The 17,145-nt window shown below is 37.7% G+C and overlaps 1 protein-coding gene across 1 annotated transcript in view; it reads left to right on the top strand.

The window, feature by feature from the left end:
* Positions 1–17,145, top strand: part of gpr158b (G protein-coupled receptor 158b) — a gene marked incomplete at its 5' end in the record, with an annotated part of 60,242 nt that overhangs the window by 3,150 nt on the left and 39,947 nt on the right. The window contains one exon of the mRNA XM_081373440.1: positions 10,266–10,371. Coding sequence (XP_081229566.1) covers positions 10,266–10,371 — 106 coding nt within the window. The remainder of the gene's footprint in view (positions 1–10,265; positions 10,372–17,145) is intronic.

The following is a 17,145-nucleotide window of genomic DNA, read 5'->3' as shown; positions in this document are numbered from 1 at the left end:
TGCAGGTGTTGTTTATGCTCAAACAGCAACATTACACACTAACTAAAGTTAGAAAAGTCAAATCATAATCAACCATTTAACTAAATCAACCTTTTAAAACACCTGCCTGACCTGATTTCTATGACAAATCCTGAGAACAGTTCAATCTCTCAGTTAATATTATAATTCAGTTTCAGTTAATTATATAGTTGACTTTTGTCTGAATGTATGCTGAGGTTATATTTTGTTCACTTGTTTACCCAGCAAATATAGCAAAAATATGACAATATTATGTTGCTTGAATATTAGTTTTGAGGCAAGAATATAAGAGATTTTGAAATCATTTCAGAACAATTTACAGTTACTTATATATATGACCATATCTGCAGGTATTTGGACACTTAAGCCCTGTTTTCACTTGGTATTAAGATGCGTTTTGTTTGATCGGATCACAAGTAGACGAGGGAGACACATTCCCGTTTACACCTGGTGTTTTAATCCGTCTCTTTTGTCCACTTTCAACCACTTCTGTCCTGATTTCTTCGAGGGGAGGGTCTATGGGCGAGTAAATGCATGGGCTTTTTCAGATCTTTAGATGTAATTGATGAAATAAGCTCACACAATTTACATATTAAGGTGACCGGAGTCGACGGAAAAACATACGGAGAGCAGCAGCTTTAGTTTCTGCTCTGACAGCCGCAAGACACAATGCACAATGCATTGTGTTTTACAGTACAAAACTGTACAAGTGTTGAAAATGGGCTGTTAATTAGCAGAAATTGCTTACCATGCAAAATATTGCTCAGAATGCATTGTTTTCAGTAGGCCCTACATCACTGTTTTAAAGGTGTGGTATAATGCCCTTTTCACAAGATGTAAAATAAGTCGTTGATGTCCCCAGAGTGTGTATGTAAAGTTTTAGCTCAAAATACCCCACAGATATTTTTATATTGCATGTTAAAATGGTCAATTTCTGAAAACATCCGGATGTTCAAACCTCTTCTCCGAAATGAAAAAAGCTAAAGGTAATTGGAGGTATTAACATATTAGGCTGGCGATGCTTTGTTTGTTTGGTGTAATAAATAGCTACAGTTTTCACTGAAAGTCACAATAGTTGTGTAAATTGTAAGCATAATGGTCTCATTTGCAGCTTACTGTCACGACAGATATTGATTTGCCACGGCATTTGAGTGTGAAACTTTATGATTACCTTTCTCATTTTTTTCTTGCAGTATGTTATTTTTATCCTTGTGTAAGTTGTTTAAACCCTTGATCATCAAGACATTGTTATATGGTTTGAGAAAAGGATTCTGAATATTGTTAACACCCCTCAACTTGAAAGAGGAGTGCACTGAGCCAGATAATTCTCACATTTCTCTGTCTCATTTATCGGTGGCTCTCTCTCTCCCGCTCATGCTCCATTTTCTTTGCCTAAAGATAAGAGAGAGTGCTGTCAGCTCAAGCTATCTGCAGGTGTTTGTTTCACATCTCAGCTGACAGATGGCTTCTGCCTTGTGGGCCTTCACTGGATTTGGATGGGTAGAAATGAGGAGGGAGGAATGATTTGAGGGCTCATGCATATAACAATCAGTGTCACTCCCCAGCGGCTCCAGACACCAAATGAAAAGAAAATCAAAGAGGACAAAAGACAAAAGAGATATTTACTTGAACTTGGGCCCTATCTTACACCCGCAGCGCCAAGCGCATGCAAGTGTTTTTTGCTAATTTCAGTCCGACGCAGTTATCATTTTCACGTCCTGCGCCACGTTGCGCCCATTTGTGCGCCCATGGGCTGCTGGTCTGAAAACGAGGTGTGTTCTGACGCATTGTTGGCACTTCGCTATTTTGAGGCAACAGAAATAGACTGCGACATTGACCAGCTGAAACCTGGTCTAAAGTCAATGGCCCAATATTTTTTTTTTTGTTATTTAAAGAGCGAGTTAGTAATCTGCCATGGATCGAGCGCAACTGGCATTTAAAGGGAACGGGAGATGAGACTCTGATTGGTTTAATGCACGTAAATCCCAAAACACACCCATTACTCATTAAGAGAATAGGGACAACCCTTTTAGACCATGCGCCTGACGCGCCAACCATTTTTTCCCGTCGTTAAACCAGCAAAAGTGGATTCGGACACACCCTAAGTGAACTTGTGCCTTGCGCTTTAGACCATGCGCTTAGATCGTTAAAATAGGGCCCTTAGTCTTATAAAAAAAAAAGTATTTCTTGATTAAAAGCAAAATGAACATGATGTATCCATTCTTAGGATATATTTATATGGGCTGCACGATCGAAATTATCGAAATATCGCAAATGTGAATTACGATTACGATAACTGAATGATTTTAATACTTCAAAAGATTACAAAAGTCAAAATTTTAGATCGACGCAGACAGTAGAAATTAGACTACACATGACTGTTACATACGTATGACGTGCTTAATGTTATCGGGCGCAATAAGCGACTTGCGCATAATTTATGTATACTTGGATAGCGCGTGATCCCATGTACAGTAGCCTATTTAGTTCTCTTCCGCAGCTTATATGGTCAAAAACACACAAAATTGCCAAAATGCCCATCTTGGTGAGTATAGCCTATTCACGTAAACACAGTCAGTCTTAAGCCGGGTTCACACTGTACGACAAATGTTGAGAATCCTAAAAAATTCCCCTGAAATCTTTGCTCGCTCGTTTGACTTGTTCGCCGACAGCCAATTTAATGACCTTTGCGATCAAATTTTTTCACGAAGTTGTGGCGGTGTCAGAAGATTTGACGCACAGTCCTGCAGTGTGGCTTCTTCTTTGATAACCTTCAAATTAAAAACCGATAGGGGTGCAGACAGAACCTTATGACGTAATTAGGTTCACGGACCCTCCACAAACGTCTTCGTTTGTTTTTTCATTTTTCTTTTTAAGACAAGCCATGATCAAAATGAACGCTAGATATTGTGTTTGTTTACTAGCCACCATTTCTATCCCACATGTAAATGCAGCTTATATATTCTTGAGTGTGTTGAAAGTTATAATGTTGCTCTATGTGTTAGTTTGTTGGCTTTATGAGACTAGCAGTAAGCTAGATCAACATTAGAATTCTGATCATATTCTAACATTTCATCATGTTGAGCTATATAACATTGATTCGTTTTATGTACATTTGCTCACCTGTCCAATAAAGCACATGTCAAGTCGAAGTTTGTTGCGATTGCGAAGCTCTTGGCACACCGCCACGCCGATATTGATCCTCGTTTTATTTCTCCTTTTGTCCCAAAGGCTGATTTCCATGGTCCATAAGTTTGAACAAAAACAAACAACACTGTGCCGCTAGACATTACACAGTTGTCCACGTCTGTTGCCATGGTTACTATGGTAGTACGAGCGGAAACCAGGGATAACGCAGATTTACGTCATTGACAGGCGACAAGGGACGGGCACTATGTAAAATTGTGAATTTCTCTGAATTTACAAATTCTTGGAAACATTTAGGATAATGTAAGTATACAATTGAACAAAATATATAACAATGTGTAAGTAGTTTTTGGATATTTTAATACAAAAATCTTACATATTGCACCTTTAATGAACATAGCTGCATCCTAACTCAAGCTACAACTACTTTTACAGTAGATACAGTAACTGTCAACTCAAGCTACTGGCAAATGACAAACAAAAGACAAAGAGAAAATCACTCACTACTCTTGACTAAATAACTTTTGTAGCTTTAATAAGAATCAGTGTATATTTAATTAATACAGTAAAGACTAAGCTGTTTTATTTTTAAATTTGATTATTCAGTTTCTGTTGTTAAATAAACCACCGGTTATACTTACATTAAAATGACACTTGCTACAGTAAAACAAGTTGTAGGGATGCTTCTAGAATGTGAAACATGTATATTGAATATAACTTTTTCAGTTTTAAAAATATATATATATATATTTAAATATTATTTAAGTGTATTTGCACACTTAAAGCATGATGCTATCGGATATTGAATATAGCATTTTTCTTCAATATCATGCAGCCCTATATATATATATATATATATATTTATATATATATATATATATATATATATATATATATATAATATATATATATATATATATATATAGGGCTGCATGATATTGAAGAAAAATGCTATATTCAATATATTTATATTCAATATATTATATATATATATATAAATAAAACTTTTTTTTGGATAAATAATATTCTTTTAATTAGAAAATAAAGTATCTTATGCTCACCAGGGCTGCATTTATTTGATCAAAAATACAGTAAAATAAGTAATTTTGTGAACAATGGTAATATTGTACACAACCTTGTACATTATAATGTAATGTATATAATGTAACTTTTTAATCAAGTCAAGGGTAACGCAAAAGTACAATGGACTGTGAATAGTCTTTACTAAACCTTTTCAGTCAATACATTTGTTCACTTTTTAATACGTTACAGAAGACTGGTAATTTTTTTCATTCATGTATGAAATCCATGCGTTTGGTAGATTCTTTTATCCAGAAAGCATAGGTTTTATCAGTTCATGATAAAGTATCAAATTGATCAGTATCAAATGGATTTGATCAGTATCAAATCCACTTTGGCTTTGCTAGCACCACACGACACTGTTCAGGCAACAGAAATGTTTCCTACTGTCTCTTTAGGTCTAATCCCTCATGCTGTTGTCAGGCAGGGAATGGAAAGGAGATTAATGTTATCGGGCGCAATAAGCGACTTGCGCATAATTTATGTATACTTGGATAGCGCGTGATCCCATGTACAGTAGCCTATTTAGTTCTCTTCCGCAGCTTATATGGTCAAAAACACACAAAATTGCCAAAATGCCCATCTTGGTGAGTATAGCCTATATTCACGTAAACACAGTCAGTCTTAAGCCGGGTTCACACTGTACGACAAATGTTGAGAATCCTAAAAAATTCCCCTGAAATCTTTGCTCGCTCGTTTGACTTGTTCGCCGACAGCCAATTTAATGACCTGGCAAATGACTGGCAAATGACAAACAAAAGACAAAGAGAAAATCACTCACTACTCTTGACTAAATAACTTTTGTAGCTTTAATAAGAATCAGTGTATATTTAATTAATACAGTAAAGACTAAGCTGTGTTTTATTTTTAAATTTGATTATTCAGTTTCTGTTGTTAAATAAACCACCGGTTATACTTACATTAAAATGACACTTGCTACAGTAAAACAAGTTGTAGGGATGCTTCTAGAATGTGAAACATGTATATTGAATATAACTTTTTCAGTTTTAAAAATATATATATATATATTTAAATATTTAAGTGTATTTGCACACTTAAACAGGGCCGGAGTGGGGCCACTTTTCAGCCCGGGAGTTTCAGGCCCACTTTTTCCATGGTGGAATTCCAAATTAGCACTTTTTTAAAATTGGATAAATGAAGCAAAAGTTCAGCTCGTACTATTGTGTAGTTAGTATTAATACCATGGGTTAACAAATAATGTAAAGGTTAAATAATAATTCACTTAGACTTTATAAGAAGCATAAGAAGCAATTGCAACTTTTTCACACAATTCTGACGTTATATTTCGCAATTCTGACTTTATAACACGCAATTGCTACTTTATATCACACAATTCTGACTTTATATCTTGCAGTTCTGACTTTATAAGCAATTGCGACTTTATTTCACACAATTCTGACTTTATAATTTGCAATTCTGACTTTATAACACGTTTTATGATTTTATATCACACAATTCTGACTCTATATCTGGCAGTTCTGACTTTATAAGCAATTGCGACTTTATATCACACAATTCTGACTTTATATTTCGCAATTGTGACTTTATAACACGTTTTATGACTTTATATCACACAATTCTGACTCTATATCTTGCAGTTCTGACTTTATAAGCAATTGCGACTTTATTTCAGGCAGTTCTGATTTTATATCTTGCAATTCTGACTTTATAAGAAGCAATTGCGACTTTATATCACGCAATTCTGACTCTATATCTCACAATTCTTTATAACACGCAATTGCAACTTTATTTCAGGCAATTCTGACTTAATATCTCACAATTCTGACTTTTTAACACGCAATTGCGACTTTATTTCAGGCAATTCTGACTTTATATCTCGCAATTCTGAGAAAAAAAGTCAGAATTGCGAGATGTAAACTCGAGATAAAAAGTCGCAATTATCTTTTAAAATGTTTTATTCTGTGGCAGAAACAAAGCTTCCATAGCTTACCTCCTGGCCTCTTCCTCCCATCCATCCTCCCTGACGCGTACCGTTACGGCCGGGCCGGCCCAGCTATCAGTAGGCGCCGGCGGAGCCGCGGTAGCCTCCCTGAGAAAACGTTTTGAAAAGACGGGCTAAGGACCCAACCATTTCTATAGGAGGGGAGGGGAGAACTCCCTCACATGGTACAACCCATGCTGAGTTGCGCGCTGTGGTGGCAGAATGCGGAACGTGTGTATCCTAATGTAACTAATGTGACATTGAAATGTAAAAAAAAGAATAAAAAAAAATTCCTCGACCGGCCCAAAAGTGAAGCGGCCCACCGGGAATACTCCCGATTCTCCCGATTACCCACTCCGGGCCTGCACTTAAAGCATGATGCTATCGGATATTGAATATAGCATTTTTCTTCAATATCATGCAGCCCTATATATATATATATATATATATATATATATATATATATATATATATATATATATATATATAAATAAAACTTTTTTTTGGATAAATAATATTCTTTTAATTAGAAAATAAAGTATCTTATGCTCACCAGGGCTGCATTTATTTGATCAAAAATACAGTAAAATAAGTAATTTTGTGAACAATGGTAATATTGTACACAACCTTGTACATTATAATGTAATGTATATAATGTAACTTTTTAATCAAGTCAAGGGTAACGCAAAAGTACAATGGACTGTGAATAGTCTTTACTAAACCTTTTCAGTCAATACATTTGTTCACTTTTTAATACGTTACAGAAGACTGGTAATTTTTTTCATTCATGTATGAAATCCATGCGTTTGGTAGATTCTTTTATCCAGAAAGCATAGGTTTTATCAGTTCATGATAAAGTATCAAATTGATCAGTATCAAATGGATTTGATCAGTATCAAATCCACTGTGGCTTTGCTAGCACCACACGACACTGTTCAGGCAACAGAAATGTTTCCTACTGTCTCTTTAGGTCTAATCCCTCATGCTGTTGTCAGGCAGGGAATGGAAAGGAGAGGTTCATTTATAGCAATGCATTTATTTCAGAGTTAGTTGAATTAGATGGTGGAGACTGATGTGGTTCTTCATTAGCATCAACAGGGACATAGTATAAGTATGTTAGTTTTATGTTACAGAGTGCCTTAATAACACTATAGTCACTATAATCTTTGTGATACTGAAAAAGTAGTAAAGATTGTGAGAGAACATTGAGTCAACATTGAAACAGCATGGTCCGCAGGTCTCATATAACATGCCTTATAGAACAGTGAAAGAGAAGCCCCTCTAATGGACTTCTATCTGGAGGCAACAACTCTTATTTTACATAATGAACCGGAGAGCTGCCTTCCCCCTTCTAGTTAGAAAGTGACTTGCATCATACAACCAGCAGCATTTGCAAATCAGATTGAATGTTCCCATGCAGAGGTGAAAAAAACATTTTTCTTTTTCCAGTCTGAGTGTTGGATTCTGTGTTCTAGATCTCTAATGAGAGCTCATCTCATTCCCTGGGGAAGAACAATTGAAATGCCCTTGCAAAGTAGCATCCAACTCATAATGAGACGAGTATTTTTCACCAGTGAAAAGTAAAACTGCAGAAAATTGGATGCATCAAGGTTCCATTTCTGTTGCGTCTGGCTTTTATCAACTCCGCCTTCTTGCCAAAATCAAAAATTTTATTCCTGAAAAATCCCTTGAGACAGCCATCCATGCGTTCATAACTTCACGTTTGGATTACTGTAACTCCCTTTATTGCGGCATTTCAAAAGCCCAGCTCACACGCCTTCAACTTGTTCAAAATGCTGCGGCCAAATTTCTTACGAAAACACGTAAATTTGATCATGTCAGACCCATCCTGCGAGCTCTACATTGGCTACCTGTCCAATATAGGATTGATTACAAAATTCTCCTACTCGTGTTCAAATGCCTGCACCATCTTGCTCTAAGTTATCTATCAAAACTCATACACTTATACAGCCCGTCCCGTGTCTTAAGATCCAGTAATCTTAATATACTTGCTGTTCCTTGCACAAGGTTGAAGCGTAGAGGAGATAGAGCCTTTTCAGTAGTGGGACCCAGATTATGGAACAACCTGCCAATACAAATTAGAACAGCTCACTCGCTACCAGTTTTTAAATCTCTACTGAAAACTCATCTATTCTCCTTAGCTTTTAATACCATCTAAGTGTCCTCTCTTCTGTAGCCTATAAATTTTAATTTGATGTTGAATATATGTCTATAGTTCAATTGTCTAATACTATACATGTAACCTCTCAGCTGTTGTGTATTTTAACCGTATGCTATGTTATTTAATGATTGTACAGCACTTTGGTCAGTCCTGTGACTGTTGAAATGTGCTTTATAAATAAACAAACTCAAACTCAAACTTTTGTATCTGTCCATTCTGCATTATTTTAATTCCTGCATTAGTTTTACTTTAAGGAATGATTTCATGCAGTCTGTTCTAGAGCACATGCTTCATGTGTGGGTCATTCTAGAACTACAATACTACAATAACACAGAAATACCTCTGCTTAGCAATGAACTGGTCGAAAGCTGATGACGTAACATGCCGGTACGCCCGCCCTCACGTGATACTGATTGGTCGATTGATAAGCTTAAATCTGATTGGCTAAAGAGTACGACTCCTCTGTGTAGGGAGGATTGCGCTGCCAGGAAAGTCTCAAAAACACACACACACACAACCAAGGCGATTCACACACGTGAATGACGATTTGCACATTCAAGGATTAACTCGTACATTTTAAACATTCAAAGGTTTTTGTGCACAGTTGTATTTCTACGAATTGTGTTTTGCATTTGTGAAATATATTTTACGAATATATAATTTTATTTTGTGCACGTGAATTGCTTTTTGTGAATGTATATTTTTTTCACGCACGTGATTTTTTTTTGGGGTACGTGAATTAGATTTCATGCATGTGAAACTGTCTACGCATGTATGAATTATGTTTTTTGCGTGAATAATATTTGAGACTAATCTGCTTCCATAAAAAGCACACATTATTGAAACAAATACTTTAACTAAAATAATGTTTTAAATAATGCCTTTGTTAATACTTGTTCAGAACAATCACTTTAGCAAAGTTTGTACTATTTTCTGTTTATTTTGATGAGTAAAATATTTTTTATATGTTAATTGTAATGTTTCAATATAAAAAACATTTTAAAAATACAGAAACAAATTTATTTTAGAGAGTATTTTAAAGATTCTGAAAACATTGAAGGAGTTCCAATAATAATTTTATATAGATTTACAGTTGTAACATTAAATGATATTTGATTATATAATATGATAAATATGGTTTCATTATAAATGTTGATTATATCTAAGATGGACACCTAACTTAATATATGATATTTACCATCTGAATCTAATGTCTACGAATGGAAATTCAGCCCGCTATTTATAATCTTGTTAATTATTGTCCCTTTAGGCCTAACACATCAAGGGCGCCTTTTACCCCAAACCAACACGCTCTTCCGTTATTGAAAAACTGTTGCTTTAATTACTTTGAACAAATCCCTGGAAGGAAATCCTTGAGGAAAATCCTGACCTTTGTCCCAAAATATATTCCAATCATTTTTTTTATTCTCATTTCCTACTTAAATCTACAACATTTGTTATTGTTATTGCTCTTCAATGTCATGAAAACAGCACTGCGACCTAAAATGGAAGTAATTTACCAAAAGCCTAAAAGCCTTCAACATACTTTGATACTATACCATCTGCATCTTTTCAACCACTAAGAGAAATTATAGCTTAATTGAAAAGATTATTATTGCAGCTTCCATAGACATCAGTGTATGGAATTTGTATTTAACAATCTATAAAAGTGTTATTTTAATGTACTTACTTTAAATGTCTGTTTAAATGTCTGAAACCTAAAATAAACATGATGTGACTGAAAACACTGAATAGTTGATCTTTTGCTCCCTTGTGGCGTCAGGCCTGACTGCTAAATCTCACCTTTCTGTCTCTCTCTCTCTCTCTCTCTCTCTCTCTGTCTCTGTCTCTCTGTCTGTCTCTGTCCGTCTGTAGAGGAGTTGTACGTGTAGATGTTAATCTACAGGATGTGGACATTGACCAGTGCTCCAGCAGTGGCTGGTTTGCAGGAACTCACCGCTGTAACTTGACAACTATGGAGGTGAGTGTGCAATCTCATCCCTAACAGGATCAGATGGGAATATAAGCATCACAAAAACACTCAAAGGCCCGGTTCCACAGACAGGGCTTAGATTAAGCCTGGATTAGGCCACTTAAATTCAATGAAGCTTTTATAAACATGCCTTAGAAGAAAAACATCATCTTGAGACAAAACAATAGCTGTGTCCCAATGTTGAAGGCTGCATCCTTCGAAGGACGCAGACTTCAAGGATGCAGCCTATGCGTCCTCTGAAGGACGCACCATGTAGCCTTCCTAGGATTTCCTAATTGTGCAACCAGGTGTTCCAGATCACCGCTCCTGGCGCCAAGCAACGGTGCGAGAGGACAGCTGCTATCCTGATCATTCATTTTGATAACTGAGTAAACAGCAATGGAGCTAGAATTGGCTATTGTCATTTTTATGTTTTATATTTTACTGGAGGTCATGGTGTGCCCCGGCGCTGCCGGATCATGTATTTTCCGTTTAGCCCTGTTTGAATACAAAACCCAATTTAATATAAAATGTCCAGTATTTCTCGCGCTCGTCACCTGCAGCTGTCACGGTTGCCAGGCGACAAGAACAATCCTTCATAGGCTAGACCGGTCCGAGCGCTTCAGATGCGCCCTTTGATATGGGACGCTGCTGTAGTTAGCAACAATTTGTTAATATTGTGACAATAAGCCTACATTTTGTTACTTTAATTTTCGGAACTGCATATTTCGTTAATTCACTTACAAATGTGAAGTAACCTGAAGTACTTTTTTCCCTCACATCACAATGTGATTACATTACACTACACAAAAGTATATAATGTAACAACCAGATATGATTGTATTGAAAATATACAGAAGTAAAATGCAACATAGCCTACGCAGTAATGCAGTAGGCTAGTAGCCTAATATAAATGCAGTAGTTATTAAAAGTACTTTTTTCAGAAAGCCGTCGATTGAATCAGCCCTGCAAACCTGTTGGTAGACAACTTAGTGGATAGTGGAAATATGCACTTTAACACTCTGGAGACCATCCCAGATGATGTCCCACCAGCAGGAGGCATTACCAGGGGCAGCCCATCCCGGTCCAGCAGTTCAGCTCAATAGAGTCTACATCATTTTTTTCTTATTTTATGTATTGTAAAATTAAATGTTTATGTTGACTTTGATATGTTTAACGTATTTTGTAAATAGTTGGAAAAAGTACTTTAATGTAGCCTAAAGAACAAATGATTTTCATTTACCAATTTTATTTGAAAAAATAAAAAGGTATAGAATTTGTTTCATGCAGAAAGTATTACTGTCATTACAAAAATAAACAATGTCCAGAACAATTCATTCTCTTTTATTTACACAATTAAAGTTGCATAAAAATAAATGTACATAATTTTTCTTTTAAAAAATAAAAGTGAAAAAAGTTAAACAAGAATATGTAGAAAATATTTATATTTTTCAATCATTCTCTCAAGAAGAGAAAACAGCCTGTCCATCCTCTTCCTTCTTTCCTGTGCTCTCCTCGCCTCTGCCTCCCTCTGTAGTTGCATTTCTTCTCTGATCAAGTCCAAAAACTCGTCCTGTCTCGCCGCCTTTGTGCTGGTGCTGGTGCTCCTGCTGGTGCTACTGGTGGGGCTGGTGCTGCTGCCCCTGGCTCCTCCTCACCGTGGGCACCCACTGCTGAACTCGGCCCTGGTGTGTCCTCAGGGATTGAGGCGATGAGGACGGGGGGTTGGTGCAATGCCTCTGTCCCAACACCTCATCCATGAGGACAAACCAGGGTCAAGTTGCAGCAGTGGGTTTCCCACTCACACCCTCTCCTGTCCCAGGACACTTGCAATCCTAAAGGCAGAGCAAATGAACCATGGCTTGTTAACAACAACAGGACAATACATTTCAGCAAAGATGTGTGTATTACTTTTCTTTATATATATATATGAAGAGTTCAGATGCAAAAGCCTCTAAGTGCCATCTGAAATTTTCCTCTAGAATGATCATTTTTATCAAGCTCGTATATTTAAGTTCAGTAATTTCACTTAAATGACAATAAATATGTCATTTTCATTGCCCATTTAAGTGAAATTACTGAACTTAAATATACGAGCTTGATAAAAATGATCATTCTAGAAGAAAATTTCAGATGGCACTTAGGCTTTTGCATCTGAACTCTTCATATATATATATATATATATATATATATATATATATATATATATATATATATATATATATATATATATATACCCATTTTTTTCTGAATTGTTCTAAAAAAGCAGAAAAGGGTACTTAACACAGAGGAGCAATCTTAAGTGCATTGTTAACACTGCAAAATATGACACATCAAGACATGCATACAAAATACTTAAGAAATTATATTTCTGTATACTAAAATTTGGTTAAAACCACATAACTTGCATGACAGCACTACAAAAACACATAAAAGTGAAACCCCATTGCCTTACTGCTTTTCTTATTGTTTTGGGCTTTATTGGGTGAGTGATATTTCTCATAATACACAAGTGCAAATATTACAAATAGCACGTTAAACTAATAACGTTATTACCACAAGTTTTGCCTAAAACTACCTTATAAATGAAGCCACGCAATGGTGACGAAGGAGTTAAGAAGTTTATAAGAAAATTTAACTCTGGTTTCGCTAGCTATTTGAGTAAATGAAAACATAATACTTACATTTAAATGTGATTTTGCTGTCCACCACCGATCTCTAGTCTCGGCCGCCTTTAAAAATAAATAAATAAATGCTGTCGTCAACGGCGCGCAATGACTTATGGGGTAGAATAGGCCGCTAAGTGTCCATTTATGTATCCTTCTTTTCACGGGGAAACGAAGGGTGCATTTGGCGTCGCTTTAATAGGCTTGTTTGAGATGAGCAAAATCTGCGCAGAATCGATCACCGGTGATCAGCGCGAGATGCATGCCGGTTAGAAATGTGTCCGAGTGCGGTCCGCCTTGCTCTGATGTCATGCTGACGTATGTCAAAAATCTCTCGCGAGCGCAAGGCACACCTGTCGGATTCTGCAGTCGAGCGCAGTTGCTCTCCACCGACTGCGCTGATCAAAAGCACGATGGGAAACGACTTGCTGACGACACAGCTTAATGCTCATTGGTTTAAACAACTGTGATGTATTGTTCTCTTTTAAAATGTTTGATTTTAAAACTCTAATATCATGTTTTATGTGTATATGTTATTTGTGAATATTCCCAAACTATCTGACAGTGCGATCTCTTTGGTTTATGCAATTTAATTTTTATAAAAAAAAAATAAATAAATGAAAACACATATGTCTGTATTAAAGAAAACAATATTGATAAACATGTATTTGGAATGGAATTAAATAACAAGTAGCCTACTTTGGGTGTCTTGTTCATTTTATTTATTTTCAAATAAAAGCAACATAACTTGAATTACATCCAGTTTATTAGCAACACTGTGCACGAGCGTGAATCCCGTGAATCCCGCGATATCCGTCGTTGATCTCGCAGGTGTCAGATCCACTGCGAGAAGAGAGAACTGTCCGGCTTGCCTGCGCTTTTTTCACTCCTCCTCTCACTGCAGCCGCCTACTCTCGACTACATTTCAGGCGAGGCGAGGCGCATCTCAAACAAGCCTAATTTGAATCAGGGAAGCCTTCGTCGCGGCGCGATGACGCAACCGGCCTTCGAATACGGCCTTCGAACATAGACAGTAAAAGAAATGGACACAGCGACCCCATTGGATTCAACGGAGACAAAAGGCTTGTTCGACTTCATGCAGCTCTGCGCAGACCGATCGGCTGCTGACTTAAAGCAGTGCATGCCGGTTAGAAATTTTGTCCGACTTGGGCCCTGTCCCAAATGGCACACTCCGGACTTGTGGACTTCCTCAGAGTCCACACTTTGGTGACGTCATGTAGTGCAGACCTATAGGGCCCTTGGCGCGAGTCCACGAGGGCGCATTGAGAGGTATTTTTGGGACAGACTCGATCGGCACGCCGGAAATAATAGTCTGGTTATTGTTGGACAGGAGAAATCACATTTTTGCGCTCCGACGTCTTATCTCCATCACAACTACACAGCCTAATTTTACAGTTCTATATTTTGATGTTGTGCATATCACCAGGGCATTAAAAAATAGATATATCATGCTTATTTAAATGATGTATACAGTTGTAATAATAGGCTACATAATGTTCCATTTGAACTTACAATTTTAAAACATAATTTAAACATAATTTTTTTCAATTTACAGGTTTCAATATTTAATACTAAGTTTACATATGACTCAGTAAAGCCCTGACATTCGGATCTATTTATTTAATGAATCATAATGCGATCGTATTATTAAACGCACTATTATTATGTTTGAGACATCAACCACTGGTCAATGACCATAATGTTTGTATAAACTGTAGGTAACAACTGGTAAAATGTGCATTTAGGTCATAAAAACCGTAATATTTTCTTCTCAGCCATGTCAACAATTATCCGTGAGTAAAATCTCCTCCCATCTGTTGTCTGATTGGCCTTTCGCAAGGATTCCTGGGTAGTTAAAGTGCGTGAAGCCTACATCTATGCGGGCTTCGCGGAAGACCGCTTCAAGGGCACAAAGGGGGCGCTGCTGAGCACACTTCAGAGCGGTAAAATGCTGAATGGGACAGCCTACGGACTCGTAGACTCAGCGAGCACGCGCAATTCAAGTCCACGAGACCGAAAGTCCGCATGAAGTGCGCCATTTGGGACAGGGCCTTGATACAGCGCCGACACCACGTGACTGTGACGTATGCAATCAAAGTACCGCGAGAGCGATTCGAGAGAAGCCGGAGAACTCAGCCAGCGCAGCTTCTCAAGAGCGGCTGCACTGGGCTGCACGTGGGCTGATGACGAAACAGCTGTTCCACGATTGGCCGGATTCACTGCATGACAACGATCACGTGTGTTTCGTGTTTATTCGACACCTTTAGTTCCTCTAAAGCTCTCAAATCAGTTTTTTTATAACAGTTAACACTCTTTTCATGTCGTTGTCATGTTATATTGTGTCATGTTTATCAAATTAAAACTGCTTAAAAAAACGTAGACTCCACTTCATTGATAGCTTATGTTGAACTTTATTCTAAAACAGACGCTGTATGAAGCAGTACATATTAAATGAAAATGTCTCTGAAACATCTGTTGCCTATATTTGGGCAAATATTGCATTTATTTCACTGCAGCTGTGGTAAAGTATGCGAACACCACGTGTGCGGTCACTACGGGAACCAAAAAGTGTCCGACTTCACGTCTCCGTCTGCAGCTCCTCCCCGCCTGCACTCGGCTACTCTCGCCGATCGGGTGCATCCTGCCGCAGGCGATGTCGAACCATAAGGCTTGTTTGAGATGAGCAAAATCTGCGCAGAATCGATCACCGGTGATCAGCGCGAGATGCATGCCGGTTAGAAATGTGTCCGAGTGCGGTCCGCCTTGCTCTGATGTCATGCTGACGTATGTCAAAAATCTCTCGCGAGCGCAAGGCGCACGTGTCGGATTCTGCAGTCGGGCGCAGTTGCTCTCCACCGACTGCGCTGATCAAAAGCATGATGGGAAACGACTTGCTGACGACACAGCTTAATGTTCATTGGTTTAAACAACCGTGATGTATTGTTCTCTTTTAAAATGTTTGATTTTAAAACTCTGATAGGCTATCATGTTTTATGTGTATACGTTATGTGATAATATTCCCAAACTATCTCAGTGCGATCTCTATGGGTTATGCAATGTAATTTTTATGTAAAAAAAGAAAGAAAAAAAAAACACGTCTGTATTAAAGAAAAAAGACTGATAAACATGTATTATATAAGTAGGCTACTTTGGGTGTCTTGTTCATTATATTTATTTTCATATAAAAGCAACAGAACTTAAATTCCATCCATGATCCAGTTTATTAGCAACACTGTGAACGAGCGTGAATCCAGTGAATCCCGCGATATCCATCTTTGATCTCACAGGTGTCAGATCCACTGCGAGAAGAGAGATCTGTCCGGCTTGCCTGCGCTTTTTTCACTCCTCCCCTCACTGCAGCCGCCTACTCTCGCCTACATTTCAGGCGAGGCGAGGCGCATCTCAAACAAGCCTATTGACTGTAAAAAAATATGGACGTAGTGTCCGTGACGTCACCCGTAGGTTTCTGAAGAGCATTTTTGAAGCCTAAAGTGGGCGGAGCCGGCCGTCGCCATCTTGGCCTTGCGTCACTCCCGGATAACAGAAAATAGGCAAACAGGCGGGGCGTGAGTGGAGCTGAGGAGCCTGGCTATCTGAAATCACCTAGCTCGACGTGATCGAGTTAGCTGATGATGTAAAGCCAATTAAACGTTCCTATTTTTGCCCTTCGAAATATTATAATAGTTAAAAGACATGGCTACAAGTGAGACTGTGTATTACTTCGAGAGTGTTTGTGTGTGACAGTGATTTTATGTGCATACATGTCCGTTACTCTTTCATGGTCCGTCAGCGCGGCATTGCTCAAGTTCGTAGAGAGCTTATTCAGTCCATATTAAATTCTGATTTTGGCCGTCTCTCAAATGGGTTAAACCATAGATATATTGCCTTTGAAGAGCAAGTAAATGCGCTAGAAAATCCGCGCTCATTCATGTGCATTTATTGCATGGACGGAGAAAGCGCTGACGCCCGCATGATTTCATCTGACGGTACATAAGCATATTATAATCCATCTGTTCCGTGAGAGCAGAACGAACGAGCATGTATTGACGTTTTAAATTTGAAAACCCCCAAAAGCAACGAAATTGTCAGACATCCA

This window comes from Scardinius erythrophthalmus, assembly GCF_964197995.2.
Source record: "Scardinius erythrophthalmus genome assembly, chromosome: 9".
In the NCBI taxonomy this organism is placed as follows: Eukaryota; Metazoa; Chordata; class Actinopteri; order Cypriniformes; family Leuciscidae; genus Scardinius; species Scardinius erythrophthalmus.
This window is presented reverse-complemented; position numbering and strand designations above follow the sequence as displayed.